This window comes from Eublepharis macularius, chromosome 9 (assembly GCF_028583425.1).
Source record: "Eublepharis macularius isolate TG4126 chromosome 9, MPM_Emac_v1.0, whole genome shotgun sequence".
Classification (NCBI taxonomy): domain Eukaryota; kingdom Metazoa; phylum Chordata; class Lepidosauria; order Squamata; family Eublepharidae; genus Eublepharis; species Eublepharis macularius.
The window spans coordinates 40767797-40791411 of NC_072798.1; the positions used below are offsets into that span (position 1 = coordinate 40767797).

General features: G+C 43.0%; 1 protein-coding gene across 1 annotated transcript; it reads left to right on the forward strand.

Annotated features, from left to right (window-relative positions):
* Positions 1 to 1313: 1313 nt before the first annotated feature.
* On the forward strand, positions 1314 to 16396 carry LOC129336068 (cytochrome P450 2D14-like). Its single transcript, XM_054989039.1, has 9 exons — positions 1314 to 1606; positions 1886 to 2057; positions 3402 to 3554; positions 7493 to 7653; positions 8623 to 8796; positions 9044 to 9185; positions 10294 to 10481; positions 12781 to 12922; positions 13844 to 16396. Exons 1-9 carry the CDS (start codon positions 1370 to 1372, stop codon positions 14020 to 14022), a joined length of 1548 nt encoding a protein of 515 aa, XP_054845014.1. The 5' UTR covers positions 1314 to 1369; the 3' UTR covers positions 14023 to 16396.
* Positions 16397 to 23615: the final 7219 nt, after the last annotated feature.

Consider the following 23615-nt stretch of genomic DNA (forward strand, 5'->3'; position numbering starts at 1 on the left):
CATGTTTTGCTTCCAGGTCTTATTGCATACTTTTATGGGTGGAGAATTCATGGGTGCACATTGCCTTTTTTGTTTCTGGTCCAGGGAATGCTCACATGGCTCTTACTCAGGAGAATGGTATTGGATTTCAGCACATCCAATCTTGGCAGTTCATCTGTACAGAACAAGGACTATGGCACAGGAAGAATTTAAAAAAAAAACCTTCAAGTTTTGCATTCTAAATCATCTCCCTCAATGTATTATTTGTCCCATGGTGGAAAGTACACAGGTTTAGGCTATGGAAGTGTGTACATTTCCACATTTACAAATTGCAGACAAGAAATTTTTGAATAATGCTTTTTACACACTGTCTCAATATTCCAAAATTAAAGAGTGGGTTAAATATTCTCAGAAAGGTTGTCAAAAGTGCTTATGTGCATTAGAAGGATTTTCACCATCATGAAAGGGAGTAGAAAAGAGGAGTTTGCAACGGGTGTTCTAGCCCGTATAAATTAAAGATCATCTATGTTAATCTTTGGGCCAAGCTACAAATGATGACACTTGAACGGCAAGTGAACAGACTCACATGTATTCCTCCCTGTTCACTTGCTCTCCACTTGATCGCTGTGTGATCGAGTGGAGCGCAAGTGAACAGGGAGGAATACATGTGAGTCTGTTCACTTGCCGTTCAAGTGTCATTCGTTACTTGTAGCTTGGCCCTTTATGGAATCATTCTGAGGGACAATCTATATATAATGTCAGAGATCTCTGATCAGAATATCTTGTAATTGCTTCTAAAGGTAAAAGCAGCCCTGATAGTCCCAATTAGGAGTAGGGCGTTATGTGGGGGAAGTTTTTTTAAAAAACCCTCTCCAGTGCCAAACACCTGAAACCCCCCCCCAACACAAAAGCACCCACTGTACATCCCACAGGGAAAATCTTAATAAGCATCCATATGGCATATCTATGTTTTCCCGGGTGGGGCAAATAGATAGGTCTATAATGTATGTTGTGAGATCTGTATTAGGAGGGAAGGGAGAAAAATCTCTTCCCCGCTTCTCATTTAGGGCAGCTCCAATCTGAATCTGGGCTCTCCATGGCTGTTTTTGCCTTCAAAATAAAACATAGGAGAGCTTCCTGATCATAGATCTCCACAGCACGCTTAGCTGGACCACAAGTTTATTAATGTAACTTAAGCCCTTGCATAACTTTTTTAATTACAGTGAAAATCTACAGCTCCTGATGTAGAGATATTAATAGTGGATCACATTCTTACAGGGATTGGATTCTGAGAAGAGGAGGCAGGAGACTTTGCAGGAACAGGAGAAGCTGCAAAGACTCAGATTTGGAGGAGCAAGAACTACTCTGGAAGAGACCAAGTGGGAGGAAAATGGAGATGCCGACAGCTGTGATCCCAGCTTCCATCTATCGGATGGGGACCCAAGCCTCATCCTCCTGGAACAACATCCCAACAGTGCTCATCCTTTTCCTACTGTTAGCCCTGCTGTTTGATTACGTGATGTACAGAAAGAAAAGCAGTCGGATTCCACCGGGACCTACTCCTCTCCCTTTCCTGGGGAACATGCTGCTAATTGATCTCAGAAATCCACATATTTCTCTTAAGCGTGTAAGTACTGGCCAGACCCACTTTGTACATCTAGTCTTATTAAATAGTAGTGCTTGACAGTTGAAGTCTCTGAGAAGATCCTGAACATGTATCTGAAAAGTGCATCCATGCAACTCTTTAGCTCCTGAACAAAGCCAAGTTTGTACCTTAATGTAGCAAATTTCTGGTAGCTTGATAAAATATGTTTGTTTAGGGATTACATGATAATGTGGCAAGGGGATCTTTTTATTGTAGTGTTCTGTGGATAGTAGTGCATCTTCTTTTTTCAAAAAATCATAGCTGGCAGAAAAGTATGGATCAGCCTACTCATTTCAAGTTGGATGGCACAGATTTGTTGTACTGAGTGGATTCAAGATGATAAAAGAGACATTGGGACAGAAAGCAGAGGACTTTGCTAGCCGGCCATACAATCCACTGTTCAAGCTAGCAGGCTTTACAAAAAATTGTGAAGGTGAGTGCTGTTCGTGCAGTGATGGTATGCTTTAGCAATGTTTGTATGCAGTGCTCTGGCTATGGTATATAAGAGAAAATATTAGACTTAAGACAACTTAATAGTTAAAGATGCTCTGCCCCTGAAGAACCCAGACTAGCTCAACCTTGTCTGCTCTCAGAAGCGAAGTAGGATCAGCTCTGGTTGATACCTTGATGGGAGACCAAGGAAGTCTAGGGTTGCTGTGCAGAGCCAGGAGATGGCAAACTACCACTGGTCATCTCTTGCCTTGAAAACCTTAGTCAGCTGTGACTTTATGGTAAAACAACAATGAATATTTAAATGTAGCAATACTGAGATCCATCTATTATCTCCCAACCTCATAAATGTAATTATATATGCCTTATGAAACATTTGTATTTATTACTGGATATTTATTAATGGTTAGTGTAGAGCTGTAATATGCATCTTTTATGTTAATGAACGTCTGAGCTCAAATCCTCATTCTCTTTCTCAGCCTATTCCTCTTCACAGGGTTGTTATGAGGATAACATAGCAGAATGCTATCTTGATTTTTTTGGAGGAAGGGCAGGATAAAATGCAATAATAGATAAATGGAATTTCTTCCTGCCTATGACAGCAGCTGTGGAAAGGAGAGCTAGAAAGAACTAAAGATTTGCCCAGCTGCCACTCCACAGTCTTCTCCTACTTTCAAACTACCCGGAAGAGACAGAGCCATATATTCGCTCCATTTCCTGAATGTCCCTTTTCCTATAGACTCAACTATGGAGAAAGAAAGCAAGGTGGAAAAGGAGGAATCAGAGGGAGGAATTAGAGCTGGAGAGAATTTTTTTAAAATAATTAAATATATAAAAACTTTCAAGTTTAAAAACAGTGCCAATTGGGTTGTCTGTGAGGAGTAAACTATATTTGGGTAAGTAGGCAGAGGACTTTATTCGATTCCTTCCTGCCTGCCTCTCCTTCCCTTCCTTCCCTTCCCTTCCCTTCTTTGACAAATATAGGTGCATGCAGGCTGGCGATCTAGTAAACATTATTATGAGATTATGACCTGCAAAATTAGATATGCCACTCAGGGTGGGGGATATTGTCACTTGATGGCTATTTGACCAGTAGGATCTTCTTGACTGGAAGCTGTTGTAAAGAGTAACCTCTGCCTGTGTGGGTTCTGTGGGGCTGAACAGGAACTGAACGTGTACTTGAGAGACTTACTCCTCCTTCCTTGCAAAACATCTCTGATCAGGAACAAAAAAGATAACAAAAAACTCTCACTTATTTTTTTTTTAATATTTCCTGGGAATAGAGAACAAACCGTGAATTGAAAAGAATTCTTTTCATATCCTTCAGGAATACTCATGGCAACATACAGCAGTGGATGGAAGGAGCAAAGGAAATTCTGTGTCTCTACTCTGAAAAACTTTGGGATGGGGAAGAAAACACTTGAAGAGAGGGTGTCTGAAGAAGCTGGATATCTGTGCTCTGAGTTCAGATCACAAGGAGGTGCATCTCATTCTTGGGGACATGAGGGAGGCTAGCCCTTGTGTCCATTTGGAAGCATGGGATGGTGATTGTAATTTTGGTCTTGTGAGCAAATATGTTGAGTGAATATTTTTAATTTTGAACTTGAGAAGAAGATCTGGGGGAGTTCCTAGAACATTGTAGGTGCTGTGATGTCACCCAGAAGTGACATCACAATACCTGCCCCATTGTTTTCCTTGCCCATTGTTTCTTATGTTGCTCCATTGGGCAAGTGGGGAGGAAGGATTGTAGTAACCCCATATAGCATCTATTTTTCCTTCTCCACATCAATCTCCTGCTTATTTTCCATGTGCAGAGCACTTATTCTTTAAGTACAAAAATAACCAAATTATGTTTGGTTGTCTCTGCTGCTACCCCAGCATTAGATCATATTAGAAATGAGTGCTTGTCTCCAAATCATCATAATATTTTATTGATGAAGTGCAGAATAGTACTAAACAATAAATAGCATTCCCTGCTTGCATGGTTAGAATTAACTTTCACTAACATGATAAAAAGAGGCCTGTGGTATGTTAGAGACTAACAAATTTAGGCAGCTTCCACATGGGCAAAAATTCTCTCTGTGGCCCTCATTGCTACAAATGTAGAAGAGTTCACATTGGCAACTGAGCATGCACATGGCATTTCCCACTGCGTTCTCCTTGCCTCAGCCCCCTGCAGCTGCCATCCCCCCACCACCTGAGGAGTTTGTTGAACAGTTTAGAAAATATTGGCAATTGTAGCTGTAGTTCAATAATGTCATAATGATCCATTGCCATAAACTACTAGTTCCTCTGAATTCCTAGCCTCTCTAGACATTTTTGTAGCTCAAGAGAAGTACAAGTTTCCCCATATATCTCCACAACAAAAAGGACTAGAGGCTAATTTTTCTTAAGGAGGGAAGGAAAAGAAGGAAGTTAGAATCCAGATGAATTACCCTTTATTGCAAATAAAATTACATTCAAAAAGTAGGAACTAGAAAGCAAAAAAGGGCCAGGATGGGAGAGTGGAGTACGCAAAAATAAATTTATTTATTTTATTTATATTATTTATAGTCCTCCTTTCTCACTGAGATTCAAGGCAGATTACATTGTGTAAGTAAATAAGGTCAGTGACTGGGACACAATACAATAGGGTAAGGATACAGACTTTTGAAAACAGGCAGAAATCTGATACAGAGCTGGAAAAAATGCTGAAACAAAGCATAAGCAGATTGATATGACATATTAAGCTACACAGAACTACCTAGAAGAGTCATAAGTGCAGTAACATGCAGAACACAGTAATATATTATAGACAGTAGCCAGTACATATTTATTTATAGTCCACCTTTCTCACTGAGATCCAAGGTGAATCACACAGTGCAAGTCAATAAGATCAACAATTAAGACATTCAGTGAACAAAACAAGAGGGTATGGGTTGTAGAAATCTGAAAGCAGCATGAATCTGAACACAGATATATAACATTGCTGAAATAAAGCATAAGTATTTAAACATGACATCTTTAACAACCCTTAAACTACCCAGTAGGTAGTATACTTACCTCTTTACCAATGGCTGTTTTCACATTGCTTACCAGCCGCAGAACATCACGCCAAGCTCCCGGAACGACAGTGTCTTCCTGGCACGATTTCGCGTGAGAATGGCAGTTCCGGGAGCTTGGCGCTATGGCCAGTAAGCAGTGTGAAAACGGCCACTGTCTCTCTCTGAAACATTTTTGCAACACTCTTTGAACCATTTCCTTACCACACAGCCCTGTTACCTATGTAAGAAGGCCCTCCTGAAGAATTCAGTTTTGCTTTTAGACTGGAGAGGAGGAAAATGAGACTACAAAGAAAAGCAAATTAAAATATGTAATAAGGAGGACTGAGGCAAGAGAGGGTGCAGAGGGTGTGTGTGTATGAAAACATCAAGGAAATAGGAACCACTCCTTTGTCCTTCTATACAAAGGGACAAAAAAACAGGCCAAGGATTGGGGGCTGTTTTTCATATCCTAAATGGAAAAAGGGAACAAAGGAAGGATAAACTGATGTCATCCATATGAGAGCATGGGGAGAGAGGGCACCATGGTATAGCCAGATATTGTCAGATCTCAAAAGCTAAGCAGGGCCAGTACTTGGATGGGCAACCACCAAAGAAGACTCTGCAGAGGGAGGCACTGGCAAACCACCTCTGCTTCTTACTTGCTTTGATAGCCCCTTGCTACAGTTGCCATAAGTAGCCTATGACTGGATGGCACATATACAATACATATGACAGCATGAGAGATGGGAAGAATTCAGAAACTTTCAATTCCCTGTGCAAAACTCTCCTCTATTTTTTCCCTCCTCATCAATTCTACACACTTTTAAGGAGTTTCAACATGGTAGTAAGTTGTGTCCTTCCTCAACTTCTGCTATTATTTCCTGCTTTAATACTCTACACAAAAGCCACCAATGGGTGACCAGAGAGGGGAATGAATAAAGGAAATCAAGCGGTAGGCAGAGCTGCCAGCCCACTCTGCCACTGTTTGCAGATCTCCTAGGAAATCCAGGCTTTTCCTGACTCCACCCTCATCGCCTTGGCATACCACCCTCTGCCTTCTTCGTCTTTACTGCCAGTAGCAGTGTTTGCATGCAGGTTGGCAAAGAAGCAAAGAGACTCTGCTGCTTCCTTGCCATTGCTTCCATCTTGTCAAGGTAATAAAACATACTTGCCATTGACAAGTTGGTGAGTACACTTCTGTGTGTGTTGGTGGAGAGGTCAATTCTAAGAAAGCTTAGAATTGGCAGTAATCCCATTGAATAAAATGGGATTCTCTTCTGTGTAAACCTACTTAGGTTTGCGCGCATTGTTTGTGTATATACTAAACTCTTCCTTCTAGGGTTGCCAGCTATGGCTGGCAACCTGGAGGGAGAAATTCGGGAGGCAGGGATGATTTCCTCGATGTAGTGCCAACACGCTATGACATTTTCAGTGCAAAACCGAAAGTTGCATCAGTGTGACATTCTAGGCATCCTGTCGTCACCCCAACAGAATGATGTCATTTTCAGTTTTGCACTAGAAATGACACTGCAGGTCTCTTGCAACAGAAGCTGCCCTGCCTGCTTCCCACCATTGCCACAATCCCCATCTGAATGCACAAATGGGTTTATAGGGGTATAAATCTGTTTAGGATTGCCATTTATGGATCTTCCAGCCTTTGACCTTTACAAGGTCAAAAATAGAAACAACTAAAATAATATGTACAGCATAGGACAATCAATGACAAAGATTTGATTCCTGATCCAATGCTTGAGGCTAGTGTGGCAGCAACAAAAATTTTGCACCTGGCCCTAATCAACTCAGAGAACACAGCCAAGGGCAGATAGCTTGCAGCGGAAAGATTAAGGGCCGCATCCCACTACTTCTCCCATGTAAAGCTTCTCCAAAAGAGAGTTTGTCCACCATTACTGATCATCCCCTGCAACTGAGGCCTCACTGGACTGATGGGCATGTTTTAGGATGCATTCTGAATTCATACAAGACAATGGTGATGCCCAACATCGTTGTGAAGTAAGTGTGCTTCTGAGAATGCTTGGCTATGGATAATGGTTCTCTAGCAGAAAAGTCAATGTGAAAAGTGATCTCTGGATATAAAAGCTTGGTAACTACTGTTCTGTTACTTTTATCCCTGTCTTGGGACTGAAGTTTAATGGAATATTCACTGTCTGTGGTGTCCTTCAAACACATCTGCAGCTGGATGGGAGTTGCTTTACAGAATGCAATGAGATACTGCTGGCAGATGGTTGTGCAAGGGAGGGGCCCTTCTCTGAGAAAGGCCCATTCCATTGGGTTCATCCAACACAGTGCATCATTTATTCAGGCCATATGGAATCTCATCATATAGGATGACATAGTTCTAGTGTCATCGTTGTTGTTGTTGCTGTGTCTCATCCAGGCTCTCCCTTTGACCCACAAAATCTTGTGAACAATGCAGTTGGAAATATTATCTGCACCCTAACATTTGGTGACCGCTTTGAATACAATGATGAGACCTTCCTGAAGCTAATGCATTTGACTGAGGAAATCATGAAGACATTCACCAGAAACCTGCCCCAGGTACCTTATTGAGTCACTCTGGATAATTAAGAAGAGAGGCTGCCTAAATGCCAATAGCATCTCACAGTAAGCCAAACTTGGACGAAGGGAGCATATCCAATTCAGTTCTGTCCCCTGTTCCCCTAATGTTGAGATAACTGGCAATTGTCCGTTTATTGGATTTCTTTACAGGTATTGTGCATTAGGTTAATGGCCTTTGGGGACGTTAAGCTATAAACAGGATCCGTGCACTGCTTCAATAGGTAGCAGAACAGTGAAGCATGGACTTATAATGATAGCCTCAATAACTTCAATACGAAGCTCAGCAATATAGATCATCAGTTCTTTACATTAGACCAGACAATGCAGGCACAAACAGGGATGTGCCACAATGAACTTCAGGCTGCTACCAACAGCAGATACTATCATGATGATGCATGACTGCTGGGCAGTTTTTGGCTCCAGTGGGACACAAATTGGGATGGACGCTTGCTTCCATTCTCAATAATGACTTTCTCTCTATTCAAAAGGATTAGGAGTTTGATCTATTTAAATCAGTAGGAAGTGGAACCTTGCAATGACTTCTATGATATGTGCAATACTCTGTATATTTCCATACCAAATCTTTACACATAAACATTAATAGAAACTGCAAAAAGAGGGAACCTCTTTCAGTTGTGGAATGTGAAGGTATTCCTCATTCTTCTTTGTAATTTAACCTTTGATAACATCATTCGTTTGAAAGCATTGGCAAGTGTGGGGTGTTGATGTGGGAGGCCTTTTTATTAATGGTTATCTAAACTGAAACACAGTATTTTAGAACAAATTTAATAGCTTCAGTCCTCAGACTACCAAATCACAGAATGGAGAAGATGAGGCAAGGAGTTCTCTCCACCAGTGTGTAAAGGAAACTAGTTATTATATCAAAGTTTTATTTCAGGGCAAATAGCCTTATCACATGTCATTCTGATTCAGTTGTTCATATGACAGATCTTCACTGCAGCATCCTGGCTTTCCTATGTTCCTGGACCTCACCTTAAAATTAGGAAACTGTATAATGATATTATTGCCATTGTAAGAGAGATTGTGAATGAACATAAGAAAACCTGGGACCCCACTTTTCGAAGAGATTTCATTGATGCCTTTCTTGAGGAGATGGAAAAGGTAGGAAGGGGGAGTTAAAATACAGCTTCCCTTTGGGTGGGCAGCCACGGGCTCCTTCTACTGTCTAATTCCGTGTTATATCTAGGGACAGTGAACACCAGTTCATCCATTCCTTATCCTTTTTTAAGGGTATATCTTGCATGCCACTGAGAACAAACACAGTTATTGCTAATTCACATGTCAGCTCCCAAACATGAAGTAATATTGAGTATTGCCATGGGAATGACCAACTTTTTATTTCTTTCAGGCCAAAGGGAATCCAAAGAGCAGTTTTAATGAGAAGAACCTTATTAAAATTATTTATGACTTGGTTGCAGCTGGCACTGAAACCACTGGTTCCACCATACTTTGGGGGTTGCTAAAAATGGTCCTTCATCCTGAGGTTCAAAGTAAGTAATGAGCATCGTGGGAAATGTAGACTTTCCACAGAGGGTTTGTGTTTTGAATGGTTTTCTCATTCCTCTGAAGATACAATTTGAAATTTTAAGTTTATTTTCACTGCTATTCCAGAAGGATCCCCATTGCAGCTTTCATCAAATAAAAACAATAATAAATTGGGGCTGTTTCCACATTCTTCAGTGTGTAATGTTTATATCCTGTTTCATATCATCCAAAATCCACCTCTTAACTGTTGGCAGTTAAGTTTTCAGACATCTGCAGATGTGCACTGTACATCTCTTCAAGTATTCTTATTGCACAACAGAAGAGAGGAAGGAGTGGGTACACCAACCATGACTCAGATGAACTTGAGAGTTGGTAGCTAGATAGTGTTAGTCATGGCACACCTCACCTCCTATTTTGTCAGCTTAGGCATGCAGAGATAAGAGGCCAGTTGCAACCTGATACAAAATGGTTCTCTCTGTATATCTAGCCATTCCTTTGAAGGAGGCCATCTGCAAGCCCATCTAGAAAGACTGACCCTTCCCTGTACTCAAATGTGATACAGTAGGAAGGCTGTGTGAAAGATCTCCACTTAGAGATTTCCACTGGGCAAATCAAAAAGATATTGTATAATCAAACCAGTGGATGAATGGGGCATTACCTGAGGAAAGAATAATATAATACTGTGACAGAGTTAGAAATTTAGAATTAAGTGGGCATTGCTAACTTGAGCAGAGAGTTTAGTGAAAACTGAATTGTTTGCCCCAGTCAAATTATGACAGGGCTGAGGATAACCCAAGGGAAGCAGGCTGATCCTTGGAATCCGGGTGTTCTTCCCAAAATAAGAATAATAGCAAAAGAGGCTTGCTTGTTTCGGTTTTGGGATACAGAGGATTAGTTTTCATTTGGTGTCTCTTTAAACAAAGGAAGCATCAGCTCTCCTTGTTGATTTCATTACTTGGCATATTTCTTTATGAGAAGGGACAGAACTTCTAGCAGAGGGGTTTGTGTGACATGCAGAGAAAAAGGAGGAGGGAATAAAACACCATTCTGAGCTGCTTGGAAAGATGGGATACACATGCAGTAAATTCATAACAAATTAATTAATATTTCCAGAAAAAGTCCATGAAGAAATTGATGAAGTACTTGGCAGACACAAAGCACCCGTGATGGAGGATCTGCCAAACATGCCTTATACAAATGCTGTGATCCATGAAATTCAACGTTGTGCTGATATTGTAGTTTTTGCATTTCCTTATATAACACGCCATGATGTTGAAGTTGGAAAGTTTGTCATCCCTAAGGTACAATCCCTTGAAATGACACTTCTAAAAATCAGAGCCACCTAATCATTTCTTCATGGATCACATAAAGGACCTGATGAAAAAGCACTGCAACAGATCAACAGTGGTTCTTATGCAGCTCCATTTGATTCAATTGGATCTCATGTCATCATGGCTCATATTGAGAATACATTATCTATCTATCTATCAGCTGAAATATAAATAATGCCAAGCACAATATTAGTTGAATACATTTTTGACACACAGCAAAAAAATGGAGGAAACAGCCTCTCGAGGGAATGATTTCTAAAAGAAAAATGTGATACCAATGTCATTAAAGTTATTGAGTGTACTTACAGCCTGACCCTGTAAACCTCATTACTGACAAAGAAATGTTTAGAATGGCAGAGAACAATTTCTGCACAAACCTCAGGATCTGCTGCAATGTTTTAGCAAAATAAAGAAACAACAGATTTTGTGGTAGACAAGTTGTACATGATACATCGCCAATCAAAGTCAAAACTCTTGCTTTGGAACAGACTTAAATCAGAGGCCCTGTGCTTTATCTTGGTATAAATAAGAGCTGCCAAGTTGGAAGTATAAGAATTAGTTATCTTCTCTTACATTTATAGTGCCATCTAGGGATATCGGGATTAGAGGTGAGCATGGACCGGAAAATACCATGGGCCAACAGTGGCCTGGAGCAAGGGGGGAAGTTAAAGCACTCCCCATGCCACGTACAAGCAGTGCTGGGAACGCTTTGAACTTTAACTCCCCTTTCTCCAGCTGACTGACAAGGAAGTCCCACCTGTCAGCTGGAGCAAAGGGGGTTAAAACACTCCCTGTGCCACTTGCAAGCAGTGCCAGAAGTGCTTTAAACTTTAACCTTCCTTCCAGCTGACTGGCAGGGAAGTCCCCACCTGTCAGCTGGAGCAAGGAGGGGGTTAAAGTGCTCCCGGTGCCGCTTCCAAGCGGTGCCGGGAGCACATTAAACTTTTAAAAAACCTGGACCAACGGACTGGCAAAAAGGTCATGGGTCCATGAGAAAACAGGCAATCCACGATCCCCGGTTTGCAAACCGCCGAAATGGGCCAGTCCATGAAAATTTAGGTCCGTTTTCCAGTCCTAATCCCACCTCTAATCTATTTTCTTTGGGTATATTCAGATAAACCAGCATTTGCTTGCCCAAATTATCTGGATATATTCAGGAATATCTAGGAATTGCATTTTAAAGGTTGCAGCACCTTTTGAGTGACACTGGTTCTGCTAGGCTTGTAATAGTGTCGCCTACTTCAGTTTGATTAATCTGGAATTCACTCATTTAACTTTGATTCTGTTGTGCTTTGTTTGGTTTTGTTTGCATTGGGAGGCTTGGCCAGTGTGGTTATTCTTGTGTGTTTGCCTAAGGCTGTTTTTATGCTTCTGTCTTTGATCTGGAAAAAGCATTGGATAAAGTGCCCCCCCCCCATAGGAAAAAAATGGAGAGTGGCTGGGTGCACCAATTCAGGGGCCCGTGGAATTGAACACCTTGACCTAATTGACTTGAATCTTGGCGGGTGGTGGTGGTGGTCTTTAGTAGACAGGCAGGACTAGGTTATCTGCAATTTTTGTGTAGCTTGCTTGAAAAATGGCCCCTCCAGCCCCCACCCGCAGAAATATTCCCTCATAGAAAATAGTAGAGCCAAATATATTTGGAATTCCAAATAAAACCCAAATCCTAACACTATATCGGTATTTTTGAACCCAGCTATTGGGAATACCGAATATATATGCTATTCTGGATACCTGAATTTGAAGAATATCAATTTTTTTGTGCACACCCCTAGTTCTATCCCAAACAGAGTTACAGCCTGTTAAGTCTACTGAAGTCTGTGGGTTTAGTATTGCATTGCCAGGGCATGTTGATGCCCACCCTGCACCCAGCTCTGTTTTCATCTTAAACATTAAATATTTGCAGTTGTACTCCTTCTCTCTTTCCCACCTCCACTCATCTCCCTTCATCCCCCGCCCCATGTCCTTGTATAGACTTTCACTCTTTTTCCCCATTGGATTTATATGTAGTGATAGACATTTTTTTTGTTTTTTGTTAGTTTCCCCCGGGAGCAGGTGCAGGCTTTTTTTTTAATTTTTTTTTTTTTTACAAAAGGGCAAGTTCTGCTATTCCCCTTTGCTTACATATTTACCTGCACTTTGATGCTAACATGGATTTTCTGTCTATAAACTTTACATAGACCTCCACATACATTCTACATATTCAGAAAAGAAGCATCACCTGAAACCGGATGCATTTTCTAATCAGGGCTTTTTCCTGTCTTTTTAGGGGACTGTAGTCTTCAATCACTTATCTTCTGTGCTGAAGGATGAAACCATGTGGGAGAAGCCACACCAGTTCTACCCTGAGCATTTCTTGGATGCAAATGGGCAGTTTGTCAAGCGAGAGGCCTTCCTGCCTTTCTCCGCAGGTAAATCAAAAGGAGAAGAATGCTGGCAGTTGACTGGGAGTGGTCCAGGAAAGCTGCTGATCTGTATACATAAATTTCCTCAGCAGGTTTCATGGGGAATTTTGAGGTTAAGAAAATGTAATGGGGGAGGCTTAAGCCTCCTCTCCCCACATGTCATAGTCTCATGTACCTAAGTTTCAACCCGGAACTCTCAGCATATCTCTAGACCTGGGCAGACCAGAAACTGTAACATGTAGCTAGGCCCTTAAATGTGGCTTCGTGGTGGTGTGCCAGAAACTGAATATAGGCTAATCAGCATATGAGCACATGGTCAGGTAGGATTCCCAGGTGCCCACTGGTGGCGGTCAAACCCCCGGGGGTTCGCCTCCCTGCCCACTGACCTGCCTGTGATTGGCGGGAGGTGGCAAGGTCCAGGAGGTTGCCTGCCACCAGCAGGCTCCCCAGGAATGCACAGCACATGCATGCTCCCAGCAGGCGTGATGACGTCATTCCCAGAAGTAACGTCATGCCAGCTGCAGGAGCATTCCCACACTTTATTTGGGGCTGATTTTGGCCCCAAATAGGCAGAATCAGCCCCACACGGAGTGTGGGACCACTCACTTGGCTGGTGTAATGACGTCACTTCTGGGAGTGACATCATCACACAGGCACCAGGGCACTCATGCAAAGGAACACCATGCTGCTGGCACGAGATAAGTGCCAGTTCCCTCCCACCCCCAGCGGGAGGGTACAGGGACCTGGCAACCCTATGGTCAGGCAACAGCTGGAGAGTTTGGAAACTTGCTTGAATTAATTGCTTCCACGATCTCAATAAATTATTGTCAGTATCAGCTCTGTGTGAGAACTGCATGTTGTATGTGGAGCTGAGTTCTGAGGTCTCCCTCCTTCAACTCTCAGTTATTCTGCTTGCTTTTCCTGCAGGTCGCCATGCGTGCCCTGGAGAACCAATGGCTAGAATGGAGCTCTTCATCTTCTTCACCACCCTCCTGCAGCATTTCACTTTCTGCGTCCCCAAGAACCATCCCAGGCCCAAGGAAGACAGGATCTATGCCCTCACTGTTAGTCCGAATCCTTTTCAAATTTGTGCTATCCCCAGATAATATCTCCAGTTTTTGTTACTCAGTCTTCTGGTCTAAGAAATGCAATTTACGAAGACAAAGAAATTTGGGGAAAATGCTTTGTATGAGATTTTGTCTGAATTTCCCTGCTCTGAAAACGTGATCAGTAAATAAAACAGATGTTTGGAACAATAGTAAGATTTTGAAAGGGGGAAAAAAATCATGTTTTGGGGAAGGAGGGGTGGCCATTCTCCTTCCCTCTTGCATTTCAGACCATGCATGATTATTTCTTAGCTGTTCCTATATTTCAGATTATTAGAACATCTTAATAAAGAAATTCTTAATACACATTCTTAAAATGCAACTGTACTGAATTTATTGAAGACAAGGTCTTTGAATTTAGCTGCCAATATTTTGCAGTGACATCTCTCTACTTCCCAGAACTTGAAATGATGGTCCTTGGATTCCATAAAGCAGGAATGCAGTTTAGAATCAGACTTATTTGCTATTACTTGCTTGTTTAGAACCTGCTGCTAGAAAAATTTTAGCCAGAATACTGGCACATGAACAAAACTTAGAAAGGAATCCCTCCAATCAAGAAGGGTGGCCAACAACCCCACAGGAAATTTTTTAACCGGTTTGAACTCTTACAAATCTATACAAATCTAATGTGCCAGATGATTGGTTTATTAAGGATTTTCTTGTTAAATTAAAAATTCCAAAATTTACCAGAGGTGATTGCAGCACAATTCTAAACAGAGTTTCTCCTTTCTAAGGCCATTGACTTCAGTGGATTTAGAGGTGTGTAATTGTGCACAGGATGGCACTGTTTGAGGGCAGCTTAAACAAATATTACCAGAGAAGAAGTAGGAGCAGTAGTCAAGAACCCTGAAACAACAGATCCCTGGCCCCAGATGAACCCTAATAAAATTTATCATAGATAAATGCTAGATGATTTGGTAAATATTATGTAGAAAAAAATGCCTATTGGTGTTTTTGGATATGGCAAACGCATTTGACTGATTAGCCTTTTTGCTGCAGGTTTTTGATCATTTTAACTTAGGAGTCAGATTTAAAGAATGATCTCCTAAAAAAGCTATCATACTCAAATTTTGCCTAATGGGGGTATTCTCAGATTGTTTTAAACACAGGGACTCTTAAGAGTTGCCCCTTATTATTGTTCTTATTTGCACTTTCCATAGAATCCTTAGCCATTGCTATTCAATAAAATTCATATATTTTTGGACTAAAATTTGGTTCATTTGAACCAAAAATTGTTATATGCTGATGAAATCTTTCATAATCTCCAGTCCTACAACCTATTTATTAATATCGTTGTGGACAAATTCCTAAGTATTTATGAAGAGTAAGCCTGTCCTGCTTTGTGCTTGTAGTAAAACACCCAACTCTGTTTTATGAAATGGAGACTGCACAGATACATCATGATGGGGTGAGGGAAGGGAAGAGAAACCATCATGCATATGTTACTTTCTGGGAATTCTGTCATTGTCTCCTGTCAACTCCAGTGGGCAGGATCCATGAATAGATGTCCATAGCATGCCACTTCTCTGTTCCTTCCTTTGTATCCAATACACCAGTTCTGGAATGGAATGTAAAAAGCCTGTGTGTAAAGTGTCATCAAATCTCAGCTATTTTGTGGCGACCTCATAGGGTTATCAAGTCAAGATATGAACAGAGGTGGTTTATGATTGCTGCCTGTACATAGCAACCTTACACTTACTTGGGGGTCTATCATCCAAGTGCTAACTAGGGCTTAGTTTCCAACCCTGCTTAGCTTCTGAATCCAATGAGATCATGTCAGCCTGGACCATCCAGGTCAGGAAATAAAAAGCCTTAGGCTTTTTTTTTTAAACATACTAGTTGAGTAGACTTTGGTGGGACTTCTGAGCTGACATCACATTTTTGGATTGGTTCAAAAAGAGTACTTCCCAATCACGAGAAACCCCTAAATAGGGGCTCACATGGGCCATTTTCACGTCTTATCTGCTGCTGGAATATCGCGCAAAACATCCAGAAGACAGCATCTTCTTGTGTGAAATCGTGCCAGAAAGACACAATTTCATGCAAAACTCCCAGATGACAGCATCTTCCTGGTGCAATTTCGTGCAAGAAGACGCTCTCTTCCGGGTGTTTTGCGTGATGTTCCAGCGGCTGGGAAGATATGTGAAAATGGCCATGGTGTATGTCTTTGTCTCAATTTGCCTAGCCCAGATGCTCTGTCTGGGAGACAAGTGTGATTCATCCCTCAGGTGGAAAGTTGTTTATCTGATGCAAGTGATAGATAGTGAGCAGCTGTTTCCTATTTCCTGTATTTTGTGTTCTTCCACCTGTTTGTAGATTTGTCCCAAATACCTGTTTTGTGTGTAAGTTTAGCAATAAAAAATGTAAAACCTGATGCTTGCGTTGGAGACAATTCCTTGATGACCTTTCAGGTGCCCATTGCTTTGAAGTATGTTCTGTAATTATTGGGAGGGAACTGTATTTATTGATGAAGGAAAGGACCCTGCCCCTTGTTTGCTCTGGCCTAGTCTTCTGCTGGAGGGGTGAGGGAAGAAGAGGACCCATCCATCCCCCAGTACAAGGGGGAAAGGAAGGAACAGGCTTACCACAGCTCCCATCCAGCTTGCATCCACCTGCCTTATGGGGGGAACAGCTTGCCATGGCTTTTCTCATGTGTCTGGCTTGCAGCAGTGGTGGTGTGTCTCCTTTGCAGCAATGGCAGTTTGTATTTGCCTTGCAGTAATCATGGCTCCCATGCACTTGGTGCATGACAGTAGCCATTGGCTCCAGAAAGATAGGGGCAGCCAATGGGGGGCCATGAGGTGGGGCCAAGGCAAGGACCACCAGCTCATAACAGTGATGGCTCCCACCCACCTTGCACTGAGCTGCTTTAGGGTCAGAGTAGGTTATCAGTCCCCCAGTGGGGGTGGGGGAGGCAGGGGAACAGGCCTCTCGGGATGTCCTCCTGGCATTGTGCTACGATGTCACTCCCTGGAGTGATGTCATTACGCAGACCCCAGGTGGGCTCCCAAGCTTTACACTGGACTGATTTTTTAAGAATTGGCCTGTTTGGAGTCCACACTGGCTCAGTGCAAAGCCCGGGAGCATTCCCAGGGCCTGCATGATGATGTCCCTCCTGGAAGTGACATCATCATGCCGTGATGGGGATTGAGAAGGTAAGTGCTGGGTATCCCCCTGCCAGCCAGGAGGGAAAGGGGACTTAGCAACTCTAGGTCAGAATGGTCCTGGTGGGGAATGGCTCCCTAGCCCATCAACCCTCCAGGACTTTCACTGATGGCTTTAATGGCCTATCTGCCCTGACAGTTTTACAGTGTAGTCCTAAGAGCACTTTCCTATAAGTAGGTCCCATTGAATAGAACTGAGAAGGATTCTGAGAGTTGCTTAGGTTTGCTCTCTTCTTGTATCTTTCATAACTAGAATTTATTTCACCAGATTTATGAAGTTAATTCTCAACCAGCCGATATAGCTGTGTATGTGGAGAAATTGTGAACATAGTGGTGGTTACACAGCTTTGGGAAATCTTGGAGATGACAGATTATCTAGACTCATTTCAATGTGGATCCAGGCCTGGTTTTGGGACAGAAACTGCTTTGATCACCCTAACTGATGAACTACATTGGGAAAGGGATGAGGGAATGTGTCCCTGTTGATTCTTTTGGGCCTTTTGGCAGCTTTTGGTATCATCAACTATGGTGTCCTTCTGGATAACCAGGTTGGGCTGGGATTGGGAGGCACCATGCTTAGGCTTGCCAGTACCCTGGTGGGAATGGGGATCACTCACCCCCAGCCTCTACTTCTGCCGCCCTTCACCTGGCTAGAGGGGAGGGGGAGATGCCAGATCATGGTGCTGGGGAAGGTGTGATCATGTGTGCTTTGGAACACCCCCACACTTTGCTGGGAATGACATCTTTCCTGAAGTGATGCAGAAGTGATGGGTCATGCCAAGGGCTGATTGAGTGAAAATTGGCTCCCAGTTTAGTTTTGGGGGTTGATTTTTACTCAATTGGCCACTGACACGACATGTTATTTCTGCGTCTGGCAAGAAATGACATCATTCCTGGTGCGATGCAGGGCATCTGGATCATGTGCGCACAAGGTGAGTGCCCCCTTGGTGTGATTCCCTCCACAATTCCCCATCACCCACTTTCACCCCTAGGGGACTTGGCAACCCTAAACATGCTTCTGTGGTTCAGCTGTTACTTGACTGGCAGATTCCAGAAGGTGGCATTGTGGGAATACTACTTAGACCCATGGCATTTATGCTATGAGGTCCTGCTGGGTTCCATTTTGTCCCCCTTGTGGTTTAACATCAACATGAAAATGCTGGATAAGGTCATCTGCGGTCTTGGAGTGTTTCCCAATAAGTGGACGACACCCAGCCAGTTCTAGGTTGGGGGGGGGGGGCTAGGCAGAGAGTGCCCAGGGCCACCCTATGCCTACAACTAGGTGTCCCTTCTTGCCTACCCACCCTTGTGCTCCCATCTGCCTGTTCATCCTTCCTCTGCCAGCTTGCAAGCTCTTCCACCACCTGCAGTCACAGCTGCCCACAATGCTTGAACACCCTTTCCCTGATGGTACTGGGTGATGGGTGCAGCTAGGAGTGCCACTTCTCTGGTCACCAGGAATGTTGATGCTTTGTGCACCACCCACATGCCCTTCTCCAGCAGTGCTAGGCAGCATATGCAGCTGGGAATTCAGGAAACAAAACACGCATAAACAGGCAGTGGAAGGGTGTGAGTGCAGGCATCAGGAAGTCAGCAGCAATGGGCCGTCCCACCTCAGGGTATGTTGATGCCCACCCTGCACCCAGCTCTTTAACGGCTAAGTCAGGTAGGTTTTTGGAAGTCCTGAATAGGTGTCTGGAGAAGATAAGGGGATGGATGAGTGCTTTGAGATAGTTTCCCAATGCCTTGTACTCTAGTGAATGGAGAGAGTGTTTTAGTGAATGGTGACCTTTTCCTTTTTAAAGATCTCAGGTTGTGATGAAAAATCTCACCTATGCACTCGACACAGACAAAAAATTCCTGACTGGACTACAGAAAGTTAGCTAGCCAGGGAGGAAGGATGTGTGAGACAATACACATACCCCCAAACACACACAGCCCCCATCTGTGCCTCAAGCCACAGGCAGAAAAAAAATGGTGGCATGCTTGACATACTACCCTACACAGAATGAAGGAAGGGGGCAAGTGGGACAACCCTTCTCATATGTATGCGGATTCCCACCTACCTCTTGGGCAAGGACAGTGAGAAGGAAGGGAACAACTCTTTTACATGGAGCTATAAGTAGACAGTGGTCAGACCATGGTTCAGGCTAAATCTCCAATCCCCAAATCATACCTTCCCTCAGTGCAAAAGATTGTCCAAGGTATGACCTCTTTTATGTGCTGAGCCTGTCACAATTTGAGAGAGGTCTAGGGCTGCCAAAGAAGCTATAAAATTCTGGGGTGGTCCTGATGAGGAACCCTCAGCATGAATATTGAAGTCCCCTGTGCTCTGGATCTTTATCTGTCCTGATTGCTGAAATCATGTAAGGGCCACATAAATAAGTCATTTATGTCTATCATAACTGTATCAGTAACTGTCCCAGGGCAGCTTTCCTCAGCGTCTCAAAGATGTAGTCATCCATCTCCTCCTTTAAAAACCATCCCTACAGAAAACTGATGTGGCCAATTTTTGTGGTGACTCTAATTTGCGCTTTCTGAACAATGTGATTGAGAGAACAACTCCAGACGTTCTTGGATAACTCATGTGCTCTGGATCCTTTTCAGTTTGGCTTCAGGCCAGGCTATGGGAAAGAGATGGCACTGGTGGCTTTAGTTGAAGATCTCTGTCTCAATGTAGATAAAGACCATGCCTCTTTGTTGCTCCTACTGAATTTATTTGCTGCCTTTGTCAGACTAGACCACACTATCTTGAGGAAACTTTTGGAGGCAGAAGCAAGTATTGGGGAATGTGCTTTGGATTGGTTTAAATCTTTCCTTATGGACCAGTCTCTAAAGACTACTGTTGGAGACTAGTTATCAGTGTCAGATTTGTTCTGTGGGGTTCCACAAAGTGCAGGCATATTACAGCCACTCTGTAGCCACTCCATTGGCTACCCATTTGCTACCAGACTCAGATCAAGGTATTGGCCATCACAAAGCCCTGCATGGACACGTCTCTATGCCCCTCCATGACAATTTCCCACATTTGAATATGGCCACTCTGCAAATGGACAAAATCAACAACTGTTTATACATGCGCATTCACTGTAGTGTCCCCACCCAATGAATGGCCTGCCTATGGAGGTCAGGCTTTCTGCAAACTATGTAAAACAGAACTGTTCAGGAGGGCATTTTTATAAAGGAATAGGGCTGCATTATAACAATGGTTCAGGAGGACATTTCAATAGAACTGGACAGTGGACTATACTATTAAAACGTATTATCTGTAGCCTATGTTTTTATCTTACTCTCACTTCATTATATTTCTACTTACATTCCTTGCATTGTTTAACATATCATGTTTAATATTTATGCCTTGTTTCAGATTCTTGCAATTCTAGTCCTATTACATTGTTTATTAGATGTCTCCTCATCCTGTTGATGGTACTGACTTACATTATGTAAGGTGGATTTGCCTTGAGTCTCAGAGAGAAAGACAGACTATGAACAAGCAAGCAAGCTGGCTAGATAGCTAGCTCAATCCAGACAAGATAAGACTGAGGTACTGTTGGTCAGTGGGGAAGCTGTGGAGTTAGCCTGTCCTGGAAGGAGTTGTATCCCACCACAAGCAGATTCATAGCTTGGAGATGCTATAGGATCCCGGACTACTGTTTGAGGCTCAGGTTCCCATTGTTTCACATATGCCTTTTATCATCTCCGGCTAGTTTACCAGCTATAATAATTTCTTGAAAAGTGTGATCTGACCATGGTGATCCATGCTCTACTCACATCCAAGTCAGATCACACTCTATATGGGGCTGCTTTTGAAAACAGTCCAAATTGCCCCAAATGTGGTTGCCAGGCTATTGTCAGGGGTTGGTAACAGGAATCGTATCACCCCTGTGCTGAAAGATCTGCACTATTTCTGGGCACAATTCCAAGTGCTGGTTCTTACCTTTAAGAACTTAAATGGCTGGGGCCCAGGGTACTCATCTCCTCCTGTATTATCCAGCCCACTAGTTAAGATCTACTTCTCAACCTGTGCTCTTTGTGCCCCCACCTTCACAGGTGATGATTAGAGACAGGACACTTTCTGTAGTAGAACCTCAGTTCTGGAATGTTTTCCCTTTTCAGGTTTGCCTGATGCCTACTTTATGCTGTTTGAGGCACCAAGACAAAACACATCTTTTTATCCAGGCTTTTAGTTAGAGAGTTTTTCTTACTAGCTTTTCTAATGGTCTGCTTCTGTTTTAGATAAGGTTTTCATGTGGTTTATGTTCAATCATTTGTTTTTAATAGCTAGTTTTTATATTGTTACCTTATTTTAATTGTAAACCATCTTAAGCAAAACTCTGATGAGGCAGTATGGAAATAAATAAATTCCCCAAGGTTTTTTTTTAAGCAGTATATAGAGGGGAGGGGCTGATTGTATGGCTCTTGTATGTCTCTTCTCCACAGGACAAATATCAGCATTGGGAGCAGTAACTTGCATCAGGGAAACAACATGGAGGACAAGGGTTAAAACCTTCTCCTTTCTGTAGCTTCCTGACCTTTATCAAAATCCCCCACTCTGCCTCTGATGCTACAATTACTTCATTTTGAAAAGTGGGAAACCTGTGAATGCCTTAGGCCTCAAGTGCTGATCACACACATGTTCTGCCATATGGATCTCATAGACTGAAAGACTTCTATACACCATCAGGGACTTTGCAAAATCAGTGTTACTTTATTGGTGGCAGGGATTCTTGCATCACTACTTATTGATGCAAACTCCAACATATATGTTTTCTCTAAATCTCCTCCTATCCTTCCTATTTCCCCATCTATGTTTTCTTCTTTATCCAGAAATTCATCAATCAAAGCTCTTGCAAAAGTCTGATCAAAATGGAGGAAGAACCAGATACTCTATTCTAAGCTCTTTGGAGGAGCTTTAGGTTACACAGTAGGAGGGCACAACAGGGCATGATAGCAGTGTACTACACAAAATAATACAACCCACTTCACCGTTTTTGACAGCAATTGTGTTTGGGTGATTCTCTGATGTGAAGTCAGTTGTGTTACTTTTGTGAGGTGGAATGCTGGAATGCCCTTTGGTGTGCCCCCCTGCTGTGTAACCTAAAGCTGTTCAAGAAATAAAGTGTTTTTGACAGGAATTGTGCTTTTGTGATTCTCTGATGTTAAGTGAGTTGTGTTATTTTTGTGAGGTGGAATGCTGGAATGCCCTTTGGTGTGCCCCCCTGCTGTGTAACCTAAAGCTGTTCAAGAAATAAAGTGTTTTTGACAGGAATTGTGCTTTTGTGATTCTCTGATGTTAAGTGAGTTGTGTTATTTTTCTGTGTGGGGGACTGCTGGTGTAATGTGTCATAATGCTTTGCCTACTTGTACTTTGAAAGGGAGAAAATAATTTTTAAAAAACTTTATTTTGTGTTGCTCGTGTTTTATTCTTTGTTGTGCATTTGGTTCCCATCATAGGGAACAATGGGGCTGGCTGGCCAGCCATCTCTGTAGGTGGTGGGGGAATTTGAGGGAGGGTGTCTGTGGTTCAGGTGCTCTTTCACAGGGACCAGCTGGCACCCAGAAGTGTGCCCACCATTGTGGCACCCCTGGGCTGTGCAGAATTGCCCAGGGAAAGAGAGTTTAGAAGTTCCCAGCATAGGGAACAAAGGGAGAGGGCTGGCCTTTGCCAGCCTGTTCCTGGGGTTATGGGTGTGGGGCTGCTGGGGGTGGATTTGGGTCTGTGAGGGGCTAATGTGGGGATTTGGGTCTGTGTGTGGCAGCTGGGGGGGAATTGGGTTTGTGTGGGGCTGTAAGGGGTGGACTTTGGGGGCTGAGAGCACCTACCTGGGGAGGCCATGAAATGCCCCCCCAAGTGGGAGCAGGCTGAGCCTTGGTGGGGGGTGGGAGGAAAGGTGGGAGAAGGGCCCCTGAGGGTAGGGGGGCATTTTGCATGCAAAATGCCACCCCTGGCAAAGGAAGCCTTCCTCTTCATTTTTTCCCCATAGGAAAAAATGAATGAAGATGAGCAGCAGCAACCTAAAGCTATGGCTTTTTTTAGGCGAGGATAGGGGGACCTGGTTTGGGGGGCCATAACATGGCCCCCCAAAGTCCAATCGTTCTGAAACTTGGGGGGTTGTTAGAGGGGAGTTAGAAGAAGGCCCCCACCAAATTTGGGGTTATTCGGTGGGAAAATGCCTCCCCCAAGCCTGGGGAGGCATTTTCCCATTGAAAAAAACCCCCGAATCAATCCGAATCAATCCGAATCGGTAAACCCGAATCGGCTGGGCGATTCAGGTTTCTGCTAAACCCGAATCGGCCTCTTGATTCGGGTTTAGCAGATTCGGAAAACACGAATCAGGGTGCCTTTGCACACCCCTAATCATGACTGGAATGTGATAAAGAAACTAGCAAGATACCTGAAAGGAACAGCAGACCTAAAGCTGAGAATCT